The following is a 13812-nucleotide window of genomic DNA, read 5'->3' as shown; positions in this document are numbered from 1 at the left end:
TTGTCCTTTGTTTTTGTTTTTTATGTAAGTGCTTTTAAAATGAGTTTTCACACATGTTGAAGGTTTGCACTTATTAACTAAAATTTATAAATTAGCATGTGCTGTCACATTTACATCCGGTTATTCTTTGTTTTAAGGCGTTACAAGTGGGACTTTAGTTTTGTAGACGGTCATTGCTACTAATCCGAAGAGATTAGTGTCTGTTTTCACGGAGCTGAACTATGTCTGGACAGCTTTTATTGGTTCTGCAGTGCTTCCATTTGTCTTTTCTAGTTTTATAGGACGCACTTTCATTTTTAGAAGTTTATTGCAAAGAATGGGAAAACCTTTAAAGGAAACTAAAATAAGATTATGGTCCGTGTGAAAGTTCCAGCTGTGTGAGTAATGTCGGCTCGGCTGGTAGAAACGACCTCAAAGCGGTAATTTTGTAACGTCGAGTCCACAGTTAAAGGCTGATAATGAGTTTGTATGTGCTTCGCAAAACCCTTTTTAAATGCTGTCTGAAATACGCCAACAAAAATGAAATGTATGAGCGAGGTTATTGGCTACAAATGTGCAGATTCAAAACATCTGTACCAAAAAACTTCTGCGATTATGAGAGCATGAGACGGGATTACAACATTCAAATTCCTCCGCAGTTTAACTTTGCCAAAGATGTGCTCGAGCAGTGGGAAACAAAAGAAAAGGTAATTTAAGAAATGTATTAGTTCTTCTGGTGTTCTTATGTTCTATTTTTACTTAAAGCGGGATATTTTTTATTCGAAAGAAATTTTATAGTAGTAACCTACAAAACATTTCAGGAGGACATTGATAATACACGAGAGAGAGAGAAAAAACAGCCCAAATTAGAAAACAGGCAGTTCGGTCCGTGTATCATCCCATCATTTGATTTCCAATTTGAAATTAAATAAGCAGAAATGAGAAAACGGCACCTTTATTCGTTTTTTCGAAAAAACGAGATTTCGGCTTGATTTTTCGTTCACAGGCAAAAAACGAATACATGACTTAAAAATTCGTTTTCCACATTTGGGCGGTCATGAGATGAGACGCCCCCTTCGGCTGATTGGTCAAGTAAATCTGAGCATGTGACGTCATCAATCGTCGCTCAGGTCTGTTTGAAATAATAGTCCTCAATGGTAATCTACCCATTAAGGATGTAATTTGTCTTTTTTGAAAACCCAAACAAATCTTTAGAATCTACTGGTAACTTCCTTATCCTTGTAGCAAACTTTTACTTTCACAAACTTTTACTTTCACAAACAAAGGTTTCTTAAGAAAATTCTTACTTTTAAAGATTTCTTATGTGAAGTAAAATATTTAATCAAATCACTAAGACTAATTGATAATAGAAAATGTACTTCTTTTTTGAAGAAATATAGAGATAGTTTATGTACCATGATTAATATCTGTTTGCGGTTTATTTTTTCCCCCCTTTTTTTTTCTTTGTTTAGCTCTTTCCATTTTTGTGCTATGGTTGGGCACGAATGAGTTTGTTTAATACATACATTGTTGGAAATGTTTTAGATTCCTAAAAGATGTGTGTTTGCACTATTGTAATTTTTTTTAAAAATATAAGTCCTCTACTACCGCTTCTTAAACTGTATAGGGCAGGGCCTAGATTGGGCTTTCTTCTGTGCAATTTAGCGCGTTTCACAGAAATATTTACATCAGAAATATTAAATATTAGCCTGCCACCAGCCTATTTTATTTAGCTGTGCGGAGTTAAATCTGTGTGGTGCTGCGCTAGACAGCGCAGAGCGGGTGAAGCACAGACCAGTGTTCAGTCAGCAGTCACAACTTTTCTTTTAGACAGTATAAGCTCTGTTTTGGACACGGGATGGTTATTGGAAATACTGTAATTATGCCAATCGGCTGAGGGTGGGTACCGATGATGGTGAAATAAATTTTTACTGAAACTGTAATCATGGCCGCAACCCGCGAGAATGAGACAGATGATTGACAGGATGATAGCGGAGGCAATTAAAGGGGCAAGATAACTTCTGTAAAAAATAAATAAAAAAAAGTGTTTAATATAAGTGACTTTGTCTTTGTTTTACTGTTTTCAATAAAATAATAGTGAACGGTTGACCACAAACTGAGCCTTCGTTTTAAAGGGCAATTTCCAAATATCTTTTATTTATTTGTTATAATATGGGTATTTTGGGTCACCCGTCTTATTAATAGTATATTTGGAAATAAGTTGTTGTTTTTTTAAATTTTGTTTTCATTAAAAATATAGGCCTATCATAACAACTTATAAGGATCAAAATCTGCAGAAGACATTAACAAATAACACTGGTGTTGTCATAAGTTAATCAGTGGGAAAATTTTCTCACCGGCATAACCCTATAGGCCTACTTAATGTTGGCTACATGTTACAGTAAATTAAATTAAGTTGGCCCAACCCAATAATTAATATTTATAATTAAAAATTACTAAATTGAGTTGGCCCAACTCAATTTAAATTGTTCAAAATTAAGTTGGCTCAACTCAGTTAATATTTAGAATTTATATTTTCTAAAATTGAGTTGGCCCAACTCAATTTAAATTGTTCAAAATTAAGTTGGCTCAACTCAATAATTAATATTTAGAATTTAAATTTTCCAAAATTGAGTTGGCCCAACTCAATTTAAATTGTTCAAAATTAAGTTGGCTCAACTCAATAATTAATATTTAGAATTAAAACTTTCCAAAATTAAGTTGGCCCAACTCAATTTAACCATTAAATGGATGGTAGTGAACAAATAAAAGACTTTGTTATATATACTTTTTATAAGCAAGTTGCCAAATGTCACTTTAGGGTCCTTTTGGAGCCTTTTCCAAAAATGCACATAACTGCATTTTTATAAACATTTAGGATGTAAACAATACACCAGAGAAAGTATATAAGTTGTGCTTTGTCGTATTGTAATAAGAAAATATATTGAAATGATCAAAAAAACTTGTTATAGCTCATGGTAAAAGTTGGTTACCAAGTGTCCCTTTGGAGTCTCCAAGTGGCCTTTTTGGGTAGGTGCCCTGACATGCGCTGAAATAAATGCTTGTAAAAAAATCATTTTTGCTTGTATAAACTTCAAATTTGAAACATACATTGTTAAGACCTATGGCTTTAGTTTGCTTGTGTTTCCAGGCCCGTATATTTTTGCCTTAAGCATTTTTCTTTTTCATAAATATTTATTATACAAAAACAAATTCTCGTCCATTGTTTTTGAGCTTATTTATCTCTCTATTAGTAATTGCTCAGAGCAATTTTAAGTCTTTCATAGTAAACTGCCAAGTGTCAGCTTTTAAATGATACCTTGGTTTTGTGTGTAGCCAAAAGGACTAGTTAGCAACAACCATTTTATTATGGGTATGTCATTTTGCACTCGATTGCCAAAACGTGGGGCGAGTAGTAAGGGGTTAAATTGTTCAAAATTAAGTTGGCCCAACTCAATAATTAATATTTAGAATTAAAAATTACCAAAATTGAGTTAGCCCAACTCAATTTAAATTGTTCAAAATTAAGTTGGCCCGACTCAATAATTAATATTTAGAATTAAAAATTTTGGGTCACCCGTCTTATTATTAGTATATTTGGAAATAAAAAGTTGTTGTTTTTTTAAATTGTGTTTTCATTAAAAATATAGGCCTATCATAACAACTTATAAGGATCAAAATCTGCAGAAGACATTAACAAATAACACTGGTGTTGTCATAAGTTAATCAGTGGGAAAATTTCCTCACCGGCATAACCCTATAGGCCTACTTAATGTTGGCTACATGTTACAGTAAATTAAATTAAGTTGGCCCAACCCAATAATTAATATTTATAATTAAAAATTACCAAAATTGAGTTGGCCCAACTCAATTTAAATTGTTCAAAATTAAGTTGGCTCAACTGAGTTAATATTTAGAATTTATATTTTCTAAAATTGAGTTGGCCCAACTCAATATAAATTGTTCAAAATTAAGTTGGCTCAACTCAATAATTAATATTTAGAATTTAAATTGTTCAAAATTAAGTTGGCCCAACTCAATAATTAATATTTAGAATTAAAATTTTCCAAAACTCAATTTAATAATAATAATAATAATTCATTACATTTATATAGCGCTTTTCTAGGCACTCAAAGCGCTTCACATGGAAGGGGGAATCTCCTCAACCACCACCAATGTGCAGCATCCACTTGGATGATGCGACGGCAGCCATAGTGCGCCAGAACGCTCACCACACACCAGCTTACTGGTGGAGAGGAGACAGAGTGATGAAGCCAATCAGTGTATATATATATATACACTGAACAATTTAAATTGTTCAAAATGTCAAACATCTATGTCTACATAGTCTAACATCAAAATGTTAATGTCTTCTGTAGATTTTGATCTTTATAAGTTGTTATGATAGGCCTATATTTTTTAATGAAAACACATTTAAAAAAACAACAACTTTTTATTACCAAATATACTATTAATAAGACGGATGACCCAAAATACCCATATTATAACAAATAAATAAAAGATATTTGGAAATTGCCCTTTAAAACGAAGGCTCAGTTTGTGGTCAACCGTTCACTATTATTTTATTGAAAACAATAAAACAGTCACTTATATTAAACACTTTTTTTCTTTTTTTTTAACAGAAGTTATCTTGCCCCTTTAATTGCCTCCGCTATCATTCCTGTCAATCATCTGTCTCATTCTCGCGGGTTGCGGCCATGATTACAGTTTCAGTAAAAATTTATTTCACCATCATCGGTACCCACCCTCAGCAGATTGGCATAATTACAGTATTTCCAATGACCATCCCGTGTCCAAAACAGAGCTTATACTGTCTAAAAGAAAAGTTGTGACTGCTGACTGAACACTGGTCTGTGCTTCACCCGCTCTGCGCTGTCTAGCGCAGCACCACACAGATTTAACTCCGCACAGCTAAATAAAACAGGCTGGTGGCAGACTAATATTTGGCGTGTTTTTCGGAAGGTTTGGGGGAATCATGGGATTGAGAAGATGCCGAGTGTTTGGAAACCTCTTTGTTATTTCGTCATTCCGTCGTGCGGTACTTTTTGAATTTGCTTGCGTGTAATTTATTCAAATGAATAAAGTGGAAATAAGGAGCTACTTATTGAGAATAAGATTGAATGAGGGTGTCTGCTTTCTGTGTCTTTTAAAATTGTTATAAAATGTATGGGACTAAAAGTGAAACAAACTAACTAATACCACAAAACATGACAAAAGTCACCAGGTCAGTTACTAATAATTATTGATGCCCTGAGTTTTATTTTTTCACCCCAAAATGGTCAGTTATGGAGCTTGGTTTTGTTAGTTCATTCAAAAATAAAATGTCATAATTTACTAAACCTCAAGTTGTTCCACATTAATTGATTGAACGAACACAAAAGGAGCTATTAAGCAGGTAATTAGGTAGGAATTATCATTTTGTAATTTTTTTGGTGACTAGTGCAACAGAAACTCATGCGCATAGAATTATATAATGTAATAATGTCTGTGGTGACTTAATAAAAAATATTGTATAGTATTATCCAAGCTCAATTTTAATGTCTTATAATTTGTAAAAAAAAAAAAAAAAATACAATGCCAGCAGATGCTTGTGAGATAGTTTGATGTATTGTTGCTGTATATTACAGAACGGACAGAGGTTGTCTCTGCCAGCTCTGTGGTGGGTGAATGACAGCGGAGAAGAGGTCAAATGGAGTTTTGAGGAGTTGGGCTTCCACTCAAGAAAACTTGCAAATGTTCTGCATCAGGTGTGCAGTTTGGAAAGAGGGGATCGTGTGTTCCTCATTTTACCCCGAGTCCCTGAGTGGTGGCTGGTTAATGTAGCATGTCTCAGAACAGGTACAGTCTTACAGACCTCCTGAAATAGATTCGTTAGGTATTTGCTGAGAGAGATTTCTATGATTCTTTCACCCTTGTTCTGTTTTCCATTGGTTCGTTGTTGGGGTTAAACTGTAATCTACTTTTATTGCTTCACACTGCTGGGGAAACACTGGGGAAACACTGCTTAAAGTTGAATTGTCTAATTTTAAAATGGTAAAAATAAAATAAAAAAATATCTAATGGATAAGCTGAAAGTTATTTACATATTATGGCAGACATTTAAATTCCTCACTATTTTTCCTAAAAATAAATGTTGAAAAAAAATTTAACAAAGTTTTTCTGAATGCTGAATTTACACTCACCTAAAGGATTATAGGAACACCTGTTCAATTTCTCATTAATGCAATTATATAATCAACCAATCACATGCCAGTGGCTTCAATGCATTTAGGGGTGTGGTCCTGGTCAAGACAATCTCCCGAACTCCAAACTGAATGTCAGAATGGGAAAGAAAGGTGATTTAAGCAATTTTGAGCGTGGCATGGTTGTTGGTGCCAGATGGGCCGGTCTGAGTATTTCACAATCTGCTCAGTTACTGGGATTTTCACACACAACCATTTCTAGGGTTTACAAAGAATGGTGTGAAAAGGGAAAAACATCCAGTGTGCGGCAGTCCTGTGGGCGAAAATGCCTTGTTGATGCTAGATCTCAGAGGAGAATGGGCAAAATAAAAACCAGGAAAAATATTACCTGGTCTGATGAGTCTCGATTTCTGTTGAGACATTCAGATGGTAGAGTCAGAATTTGGCGTAAACAGAATGAGAACATGGATCCATCATGCCTTGTTACCACTGTGCAGGCTGGTGGTGGTGGTGTAATGGTGTGGGGGATGTTTTCTTGGCACACTTTAGGCCCCTTAGTGCCAATTGGGCATCGTTTAAATGCCACGGCCTACCTGAGCATTGTTTCTGACCATGTCCATCCCTTTATGGCCACCATGTACCCATCCTCTGATGGCTACTTCCAGCAGGATAATGCACCATCTCACAAAGCTCGAATCATTTCAAATTGGTTTCTTGAACATGACAATGAGTTCACTGTACTAAAATGGCCCCCACAGTCACCAGATCTCAACCCAATAGAGCATCTTTGGGATGTGGTGGAACGGGAGCTTCGTGCCCTGGATGTGCATCCCACAAATCTCCATCAACTGCAAGATGCTATCCTATCAATATGGGCCAACATTTCTAATGAATGCTTTCAGGACCTTGTTGAATCAATGCCACGTAGAATTAAGGCAGTTCTGAAGGCGGAAGGGGGTCAAACACAGTATTAGTATGGTGTTCCTAGTCATCCTTTAGGTGAGTGTAAATGTAGCCATCAGAATATTGTAATATAGGGTTAATTCAGGATAACTGAAACATTTTTTTTTTTTTTTTTTTTTTAAGTCCCAATTTAAATTACAGTATGAGTAGAAAGTTCACTACTTAACCTCTTCTCTCTGCTTGTCCTTTCAACACATGGTTTCTTTTTCATCGTTACCCCATTTCCTCACACAGGTACGGTTCTGATCCCCGGCACCTCTCAGCTCACGGCTCGAGATATCCGCCACCGGCTGCAGTCGTCTGGGGCCAAGTGTGTAATCACAGATGAAACTTTGGCCCCACTGTTGGACACAGTGGCCTCAGAATGCCCTTCCATCTCCACCAAGCTTCTGCTGTCCCGCAGGGCCATGCCTGGCTGGGGCAACCTGACAGAACTCATGGGGTCAGTGGAGAACAAGGGATATGCATGTACAGGGGGCACTTTAAATTAGTGAAGAAATGGCTGAGTGCACACATTAAACGTGTGAAAAATTACAAAGTAGTTAGACCTTTATAGAGACATTTTTAATGTTATTATCAGATGTTGTGTTTGCGTTGTAGAAGAGTGTCAGATGATCATGTTTGCGTGGACACCAGGAGTGAGGAGGCCATGACTATCTTCTTCACTAGTGGCACAACCGGCTCTCCAAAAATGACCCAACAAAGCTACTGTAGTTACGGTCTTGGGCTCACGGTGAACGGCAGGTTTGTGACATCATTCCGAGGGTCAGTGGGCTGAATTTATGACAGATCAGCGCTGCATTGAGCAGTTAAAAAACTTACACAGTAGCTAAGGATGCATTGCAAGTTTTTATAATGTACACTACTGTTCAAAAGTTTGGTGTCAGCAAGATTTTTTTGCCTCAAGAATTTATTTAGCAAGGACGCATTAAATTGATAACTTAAAAGGTGACATTAAAGACATTTATAAAGTAAAAAAAGGTTTCTATTTCAATTAAATGCTGTTCTTTTGAACTTTCTGTTTACCAAAGAATCTTGAAAAAATGCATTTTGAATATTAAGCAGCACAACTGTTTTCTACATTGATACTAATTAATAATTGTTAATTGAGCATCAAATCAACTTTTGAAGAGAAGTGTATAATGAAATCTAAATGTAACATAAAATGTATATAAATTGTGTGAATTCTGAAGGTACTGGCTGGATCTGACTGAGCAGGATGTGTTTTGGAACACGTCAGACACGGGTTGGGCCAAGTCGGCGTGGAGCAGCGTGTTTGCTCCGTGGATCCAGGGAGCATGTGTGTTTGTTCACCACATGCCACGCTTTGAGACAAGTATAGTTCTCAAGGTACAGGAAGATCACAGGTCCATTCTTGACAAGAATGTTCTGCTTGAAAGTTACGGATCAAGAATTGATTCTTTAAGAAATCTCCCTATCATGTTTTATGGAAAACAAAATCACAACACTTAATCTTACTTTGAAGAGACATCGACAGTTTGGAGTTGGTAAGATTTTTTGTTTTTGTTTTTGGAAATCTCTTCTGCTCACCAAGACTGCATTTATTTGATCAAAAATACAGTAAAATGTAATATTGTGAAATATTATTAGAATTTAAAATAAAAATTTTAATATATTTTAAAGTGTTATTTATTCCTGTGATGGCAAAGCTGAATTTTCAGCATCATTACTCCAGTCTTCGGTGTCACATGATCCTTCAGAAATAATTCTAATAAAATTATTTGCGCCACAAGAAACATTATTATTATTATCAATGTTGAAAACAGTTCTGCTTAATATTTTTGTGGAAATTGAGATTCATTTTTTTTTTCAGGATTCTTTGATTAATAGAAAGTTCAAAAGAATTTATTTAAAATGGGAATCGTTTGTAATACTATAAATGTCTTTACTGTGACTTTTTGATCAATTTAATTCATCCTTGCTGGATAAAAGTATTAATTTCTTAGTGACATTTTAACAGTAGTGTATGTATTATTTATTGACTTATTTTACTAGAAAGCTTTCTGGTAACACTCATGTTTTCTCCTAACAGACTTTGAGCAGCTATCCCATCACCACCTTCTGCACGGCACCAACAGCCTATCGAATGCTTGTACAGGACGACATATCCAGGTACTGACTGTAACTGATGTGCTATATTTGAATTCAAACGAATTAACTTTTAGGTCTAAAGTTACAAGTTCTTTATAGACTTCATTTGTTAGTTTTATGATTATCAAGTTTTTATATAGTGTCTGTAAAAGTTAATTTTTTTAATTGCATGTATTGTAAGTTGCAAAATGTTTAACTGAACTGGCTATTAAATGACTAAGACCTTAACCTGGACTGGATCACAGCAGAATCCAGATGAATATGTCTGGTCCAGGTGTAATCCTCATCTTTGCCTGTGGTTTCTGACAGGTATAAGTTCCATGCTCTTGAGCACTGTCTGTGTGCAGGAGAGCCCATTAACCCAGAGGTGATGTGGAAATGGAAAGATCTCACTGGACTGGACATCTATGAAGGATATGGACAGACTGAGACTGTAAGTCTGGGATCAGTTTTTGAAGGATCAATATAGACGGGGCTGAAAATGGGTCCTAAATTAGCATCTGTTTTCATCCATATTATATAGTCATTGATTTGATTCATTTACATGAACTGAAGGAGAGTAAATCTAAGCTTAGCCTTGTGCTGTCACACACAATATAGTCATTCCTCTGTTTTTTTTTCTCCCAGGTTTTAATAGCTGGCACATTCAAAGGCATGAAGATCAAACCAGGATCTTTTGGAAAGGCTTCTCCAGGATATGATGTTCAGGTGCAGCAACAGTCTGTCCAGGGTTTAAACTGGCAATAATAGTTGTTAAGTTTTATACTTACTGGCTTCGTATTAAATTTACTATGAACTCATAAGGGACTATTCTTATTTTGTTATGGGATATTACATTATTGATTATAAATGGTTTATACGTGCACATCATTATTATTATTATTAATTCATGTTCCCTCATCATCTTTATTTAAAATAACTTCCCCTCCCTCTTGCAACGCCTCTTCTCTTCTCTGAGATGTTTTCTTGTTTGAGAAGCAGTTTCACTCAAATATACATCACAATAGTAGACTAAAGACTATCACCACTTCTGTTTCATGCTGACTTTAAAGAGGATCTATTATGCTTTTTTCCTTTTTCAACTTTCTTTAGTGTGTAATCTTGCTGTTTGAACGCCCTCAAATGCCTCGATTGTAGTCTTGAGTTTTCTTCTGGGAATGTGTACGTCACAATATTCCTCATTTAAATAATTCCATCCCAATGCGTAAAAAAAGGGGCTGAAGCATTAGTAGTGTGTTGAAACTTGTGGTTATGGTAAGTGGCGTGACGTTTCTGAAACACTCGAGCCAGTTGACCAATCACAACACACTGGTCCAGCCGACCAACCAGAGCACATTGTGCTTTTAGGAAGGAGCTAAACAGAGCGTTACTGATGGGGGGGGGGGTGTAAAAACTGATGATTTTTTTGTAAAAAAACAAAAAAAATTAAACAGAACATGAAAACCTATTCTACTAGACCCTAAAAACAAAATCAAGACTTTAAAAAAGGGCATAATATTACAGTAACCCTTTAATAGTTACTGTAATATTTGCACTGAAAATGATCTAAGACAGATAATAATTATATAAAATGAAAAGACAAAGTTAAAAAAACCCACAAAAACAACTGAGATAACAGGTGTGTTTTTTAAATAGGAGCTTTTCACTGAACTCTGTGAGGTGTTCTAGTAATTCTGGACTGCTTTGGTTTAAGGTGGTAGATGAAGATGGTTCTGTTGTGCCACAAGGACAAGAGGGAGACCTCGGCATCAGAGTGAAACCAGACAGACCCTTCTCTCTTTTTACAGAGTATACGGTACGTTTTCCTTTTCTCAGCTTATTAGGCTCTGTACTAACAATAAAGCTGTTGAGCTCGAGTTGATTGATCTAAATTCATCCTGTAGGGGGAGCCGGAGCGCACGGCCGAATGTTTCCGTGGTGATTTCTACCTGACAGGTGACAGGGGAATGATGGATGAAGAAGGATACCTGTGGTTCATTGGCAGAGCTGATGATGTCATCCTGTCCGCAGGGTATGAATTCTGCTTTGATCATGATGATGATGATGTCAGGTTTTGTAATCTGACATCTATGGAGTGTGTGTGTGTTTTAGGTACCGCATTGGTCCATTTGAGGTGGAAAATGCTCTGATAGAGCATCCAGCTGTAGCAGAATCTGCTGTGGTCAGCAGCCCTGATCCGGTTCGAGGAGAGGTAGTGCAATGCATTCTGGGATTTCCTTCTCAGTAAAGCGTACATGCAGTGTGACCTTAGAATTGGGCAAAAAATTACGGAACTTGAAGGCAGCACTACGCCTTAAAACGGTGTCTAAGTTGGCAGCTCAATTAATCTTCTATTTAGTTTAAGTTAAATTGTAACCATAATTTTTACACACATGGAATACAACATGTAAATTGCATTGACTTTATGTTTCAGGTGGTGAAGGCTTTTGTAGTGCTGACAGCAGATTTTAAATTTAGAGACCACAAGGAACTGATCCAGGAACTGCAAACTCATGTGAAGACTGTCACGGCTCCTTATAAATATCCACGCAAGGTAACTTACAAATAGAGTTCAGTGCTTACTAATTTAATTCTTTCAATTTAGTCCATTTTAAAGGTATATTTTGTTCCAACTTTCAAATGTTTAAACCCTTTTTTTTTTGTCAGATTGAGTTTGTGGATCATCTGCCCAAGACAGTAAGCGGGAAAATAAGACGAGTGGAGTTAAGAAAGAAGGAATGGGGACAGAAAACTAAAAGCTAAAACTGGATATGAGAAAACAAGTTTCTGTTCAGATCACATTCCTATCTTTATATGTCATAGTTCAGTCTGATAAATTGATCTACAAACCTGTAGTCCTTCAGCTCGCCTGCAGGTAGCAGCATTTCATTACAATCAAGTTGATATAATTTAATAGGTTTTAATGATTCTACCTCATGTTTAAGTAACAAAAAATGTATAAGCTTTGCCATTCAAAAATATATATTTTAATATTTTAATCATAAATTGTAGATTATATTCTGCATATGCAAAAGGTAAATACATATATATATATATATATATATATATATTTTTTTTTTTGCATAATATAAGCATTTATATAATTAAAAGCCCCTTTTGAAGGAATTAGTAAAATAGTTTTTGGGTGACTTTATGTTTGATAAACCATGTTTCTTCCAAACACAGAGTGCGCCTTTATTCCTCAATATTAGTCCATGATGTCATGTGACTGATGACAGATGGCAGACACAAATCTGATCTTTGCTGAATGATAAGAGTATTTTAAGGTTATGAAGATTTCTGAATTTGTGGAAATTTTACCCCACAGAGGAATGCAGTGACTTATCAGATGACAAATCTGTTGGTAAACTAGTTTTGACCACTAATGGAGATACACATCATCACTGCTACAGCAGACAGATGACTTTAGCTTTTCAAAAAATAATAATAATAATAATAATGCCCACAATTTATGAAAAATAAAAGGCAACATTTTCCAAACTGCTCAAACCTAAACTAGCCGAGCTGTGAATTGCCCACACTGGTTATTCAAAGAGCATAGAGTGAGAAATGTGGTGGCGCAGCACTCTCACTGACAGCAGTAATGACAGACAGGTGCTTGTGTAATTGACCTGTTAATGGGGCTTATGCTTATCGGGTGGAAAAACAGAGCCATAGACTTTATTACTGAAATATCAAGACAAAATATGCCAGAAATCAACACATTCAACTGCTTCCTTGCGTATGTCATTAAATCTGACTTTGGATGTTTGTTTTGACAGCCTGAAGGATGTCGGGCCGAAAACCGCAGTCGTTTGTGTATCGCGTTTGCGGATGAATCTGTCGGATTTGGTTGACAGCAACTGATTTGAATTGCTCAAACTGCAAACTCGCTGTCAAAACATGTGAGCTGCGTAGGCCTACCTTACAAAACAAAAAGTAGGCTGTGGCTGTACCTTCAATGGTACCACTACCAAATAATATGTATGTTGGTATGCAGTGGGTTCCAGGTTTGAGACCTCTACTGAAAAAAAAAAAAAAAAAAAGAATACAAAAAAATATATATAGCCTAATATATATATATATATATTTGGGTTACAGTGTAATTATACATTTAAAAACTGAATAGGGTTAGGTTTAAGGTTAATTGCGTGTAATTATGCATAATTTGTTGTTATTAGTAACTAGGCTACATGTAATGACAAGGGCACTGTAAAATAAAGTGTTATTTGAATAGAAAACTTGGACCTCAGAATGTCCAATTTGGTCTGTCATTAACATTTATCGATAGGCTATATTTATATCTTAGAATTTTTTTTTTTTTTTAAATAAGCTTTTTAGTTATTACAATTTTAATTCAGATATATAGGCCTGTGGTCTCAGACTATTGGAAAACCAGTCCCCGTTTTAATCTCCTTTTTGCCACCAGTTCATGTTAAATGGTCCTGCGGTGTGTGACAAGTTATTTGTCAAAACTAGAAAATACTGCATAAAGTCTCTAAATTAATTTGAGCTCATGCATATTAACTTTTAAAGAATTAGCAATGCTGTTTAAAATAGCTAGTTTTAGACGGAG

General features: G+C 35.6%; 1 protein-coding gene across 2 annotated transcripts; it reads left to right on the top strand.

Moving 5' to 3' along the window:
* The first annotated feature begins 398 nt into the window (after positions 1 to 398).
* Positions 399 to 12133, top strand: acsm3 (acyl-CoA synthetase medium chain family member 3). Of its 2 annotated transcripts, XM_056260139.1 has the most exons (13): positions 399 to 686; positions 5628 to 5838; positions 7380 to 7587; positions 7746 to 7889; positions 8339 to 8495; positions 9199 to 9278; positions 9567 to 9690; positions 9885 to 9965; positions 10951 to 11052; positions 11141 to 11268; positions 11349 to 11448; positions 11671 to 11790; positions 11904 to 12133. In XM_056260139.1, the coding sequence occupies exons 1-13, from the start codon at positions 459 to 461 to the stop codon at positions 11997 to 11999; spliced, it is 1779 nt and encodes a 592-aa protein (XP_056116114.1). In that variant the 5' UTR covers positions 399 to 458; the 3' UTR covers positions 12000 to 12133. The 2 variants fall into 2 exon arrangements, 1 of the variants encoding a protein (XP_056116114.1); XR_008807902.1 differs by lacking the exon at positions 11904 to 12133 and having other exon boundaries at positions 11349 to 11566; positions 11671 to 11747.
* Positions 12134 to 13812: the final 1679 nt, after the last annotated feature.

Source organism: Rhinichthys klamathensis, unplaced genomic scaffold (genome assembly GCF_029890125.1).
Source record: "Rhinichthys klamathensis goyatoka isolate OS25496 unplaced genomic scaffold, OSU_Roscu_1.1 h1tg000008l_1, whole genome shotgun sequence".
Classification (NCBI taxonomy): Eukaryota; Metazoa; Chordata; class Actinopteri; order Cypriniformes; family Leuciscidae; genus Rhinichthys; species Rhinichthys klamathensis.
Note: the sequence above shows the minus strand (reverse complement) of the source record. Positions and strands in the feature narration are given on the sequence as shown.

Excerpts from the sequence above, each read along its gene's own strand:
- acsm3 (XM_056260139.1), top strand. The coding sequence starts at position 459 with ATGAGTTTGTATGTGCTTCGCAAAACCCTTTTTAAATGCTGTCTGAAA. Across the intron at positions 5,839-7,379 it reads TGTAGCATGTCTCAGAACAG|GTACGGTTCTGATCCCCGGC; the intron begins GTACAGTCTTAC and ends TTCCTCACACAG. Across the intron at positions 11,269-11,348 it reads GATGTCATCCTGTCCGCAGG|GTACCGCATTGGTCCATTTG; the intron begins GTATGAATTCTG and ends TGTGTGTTTTAG.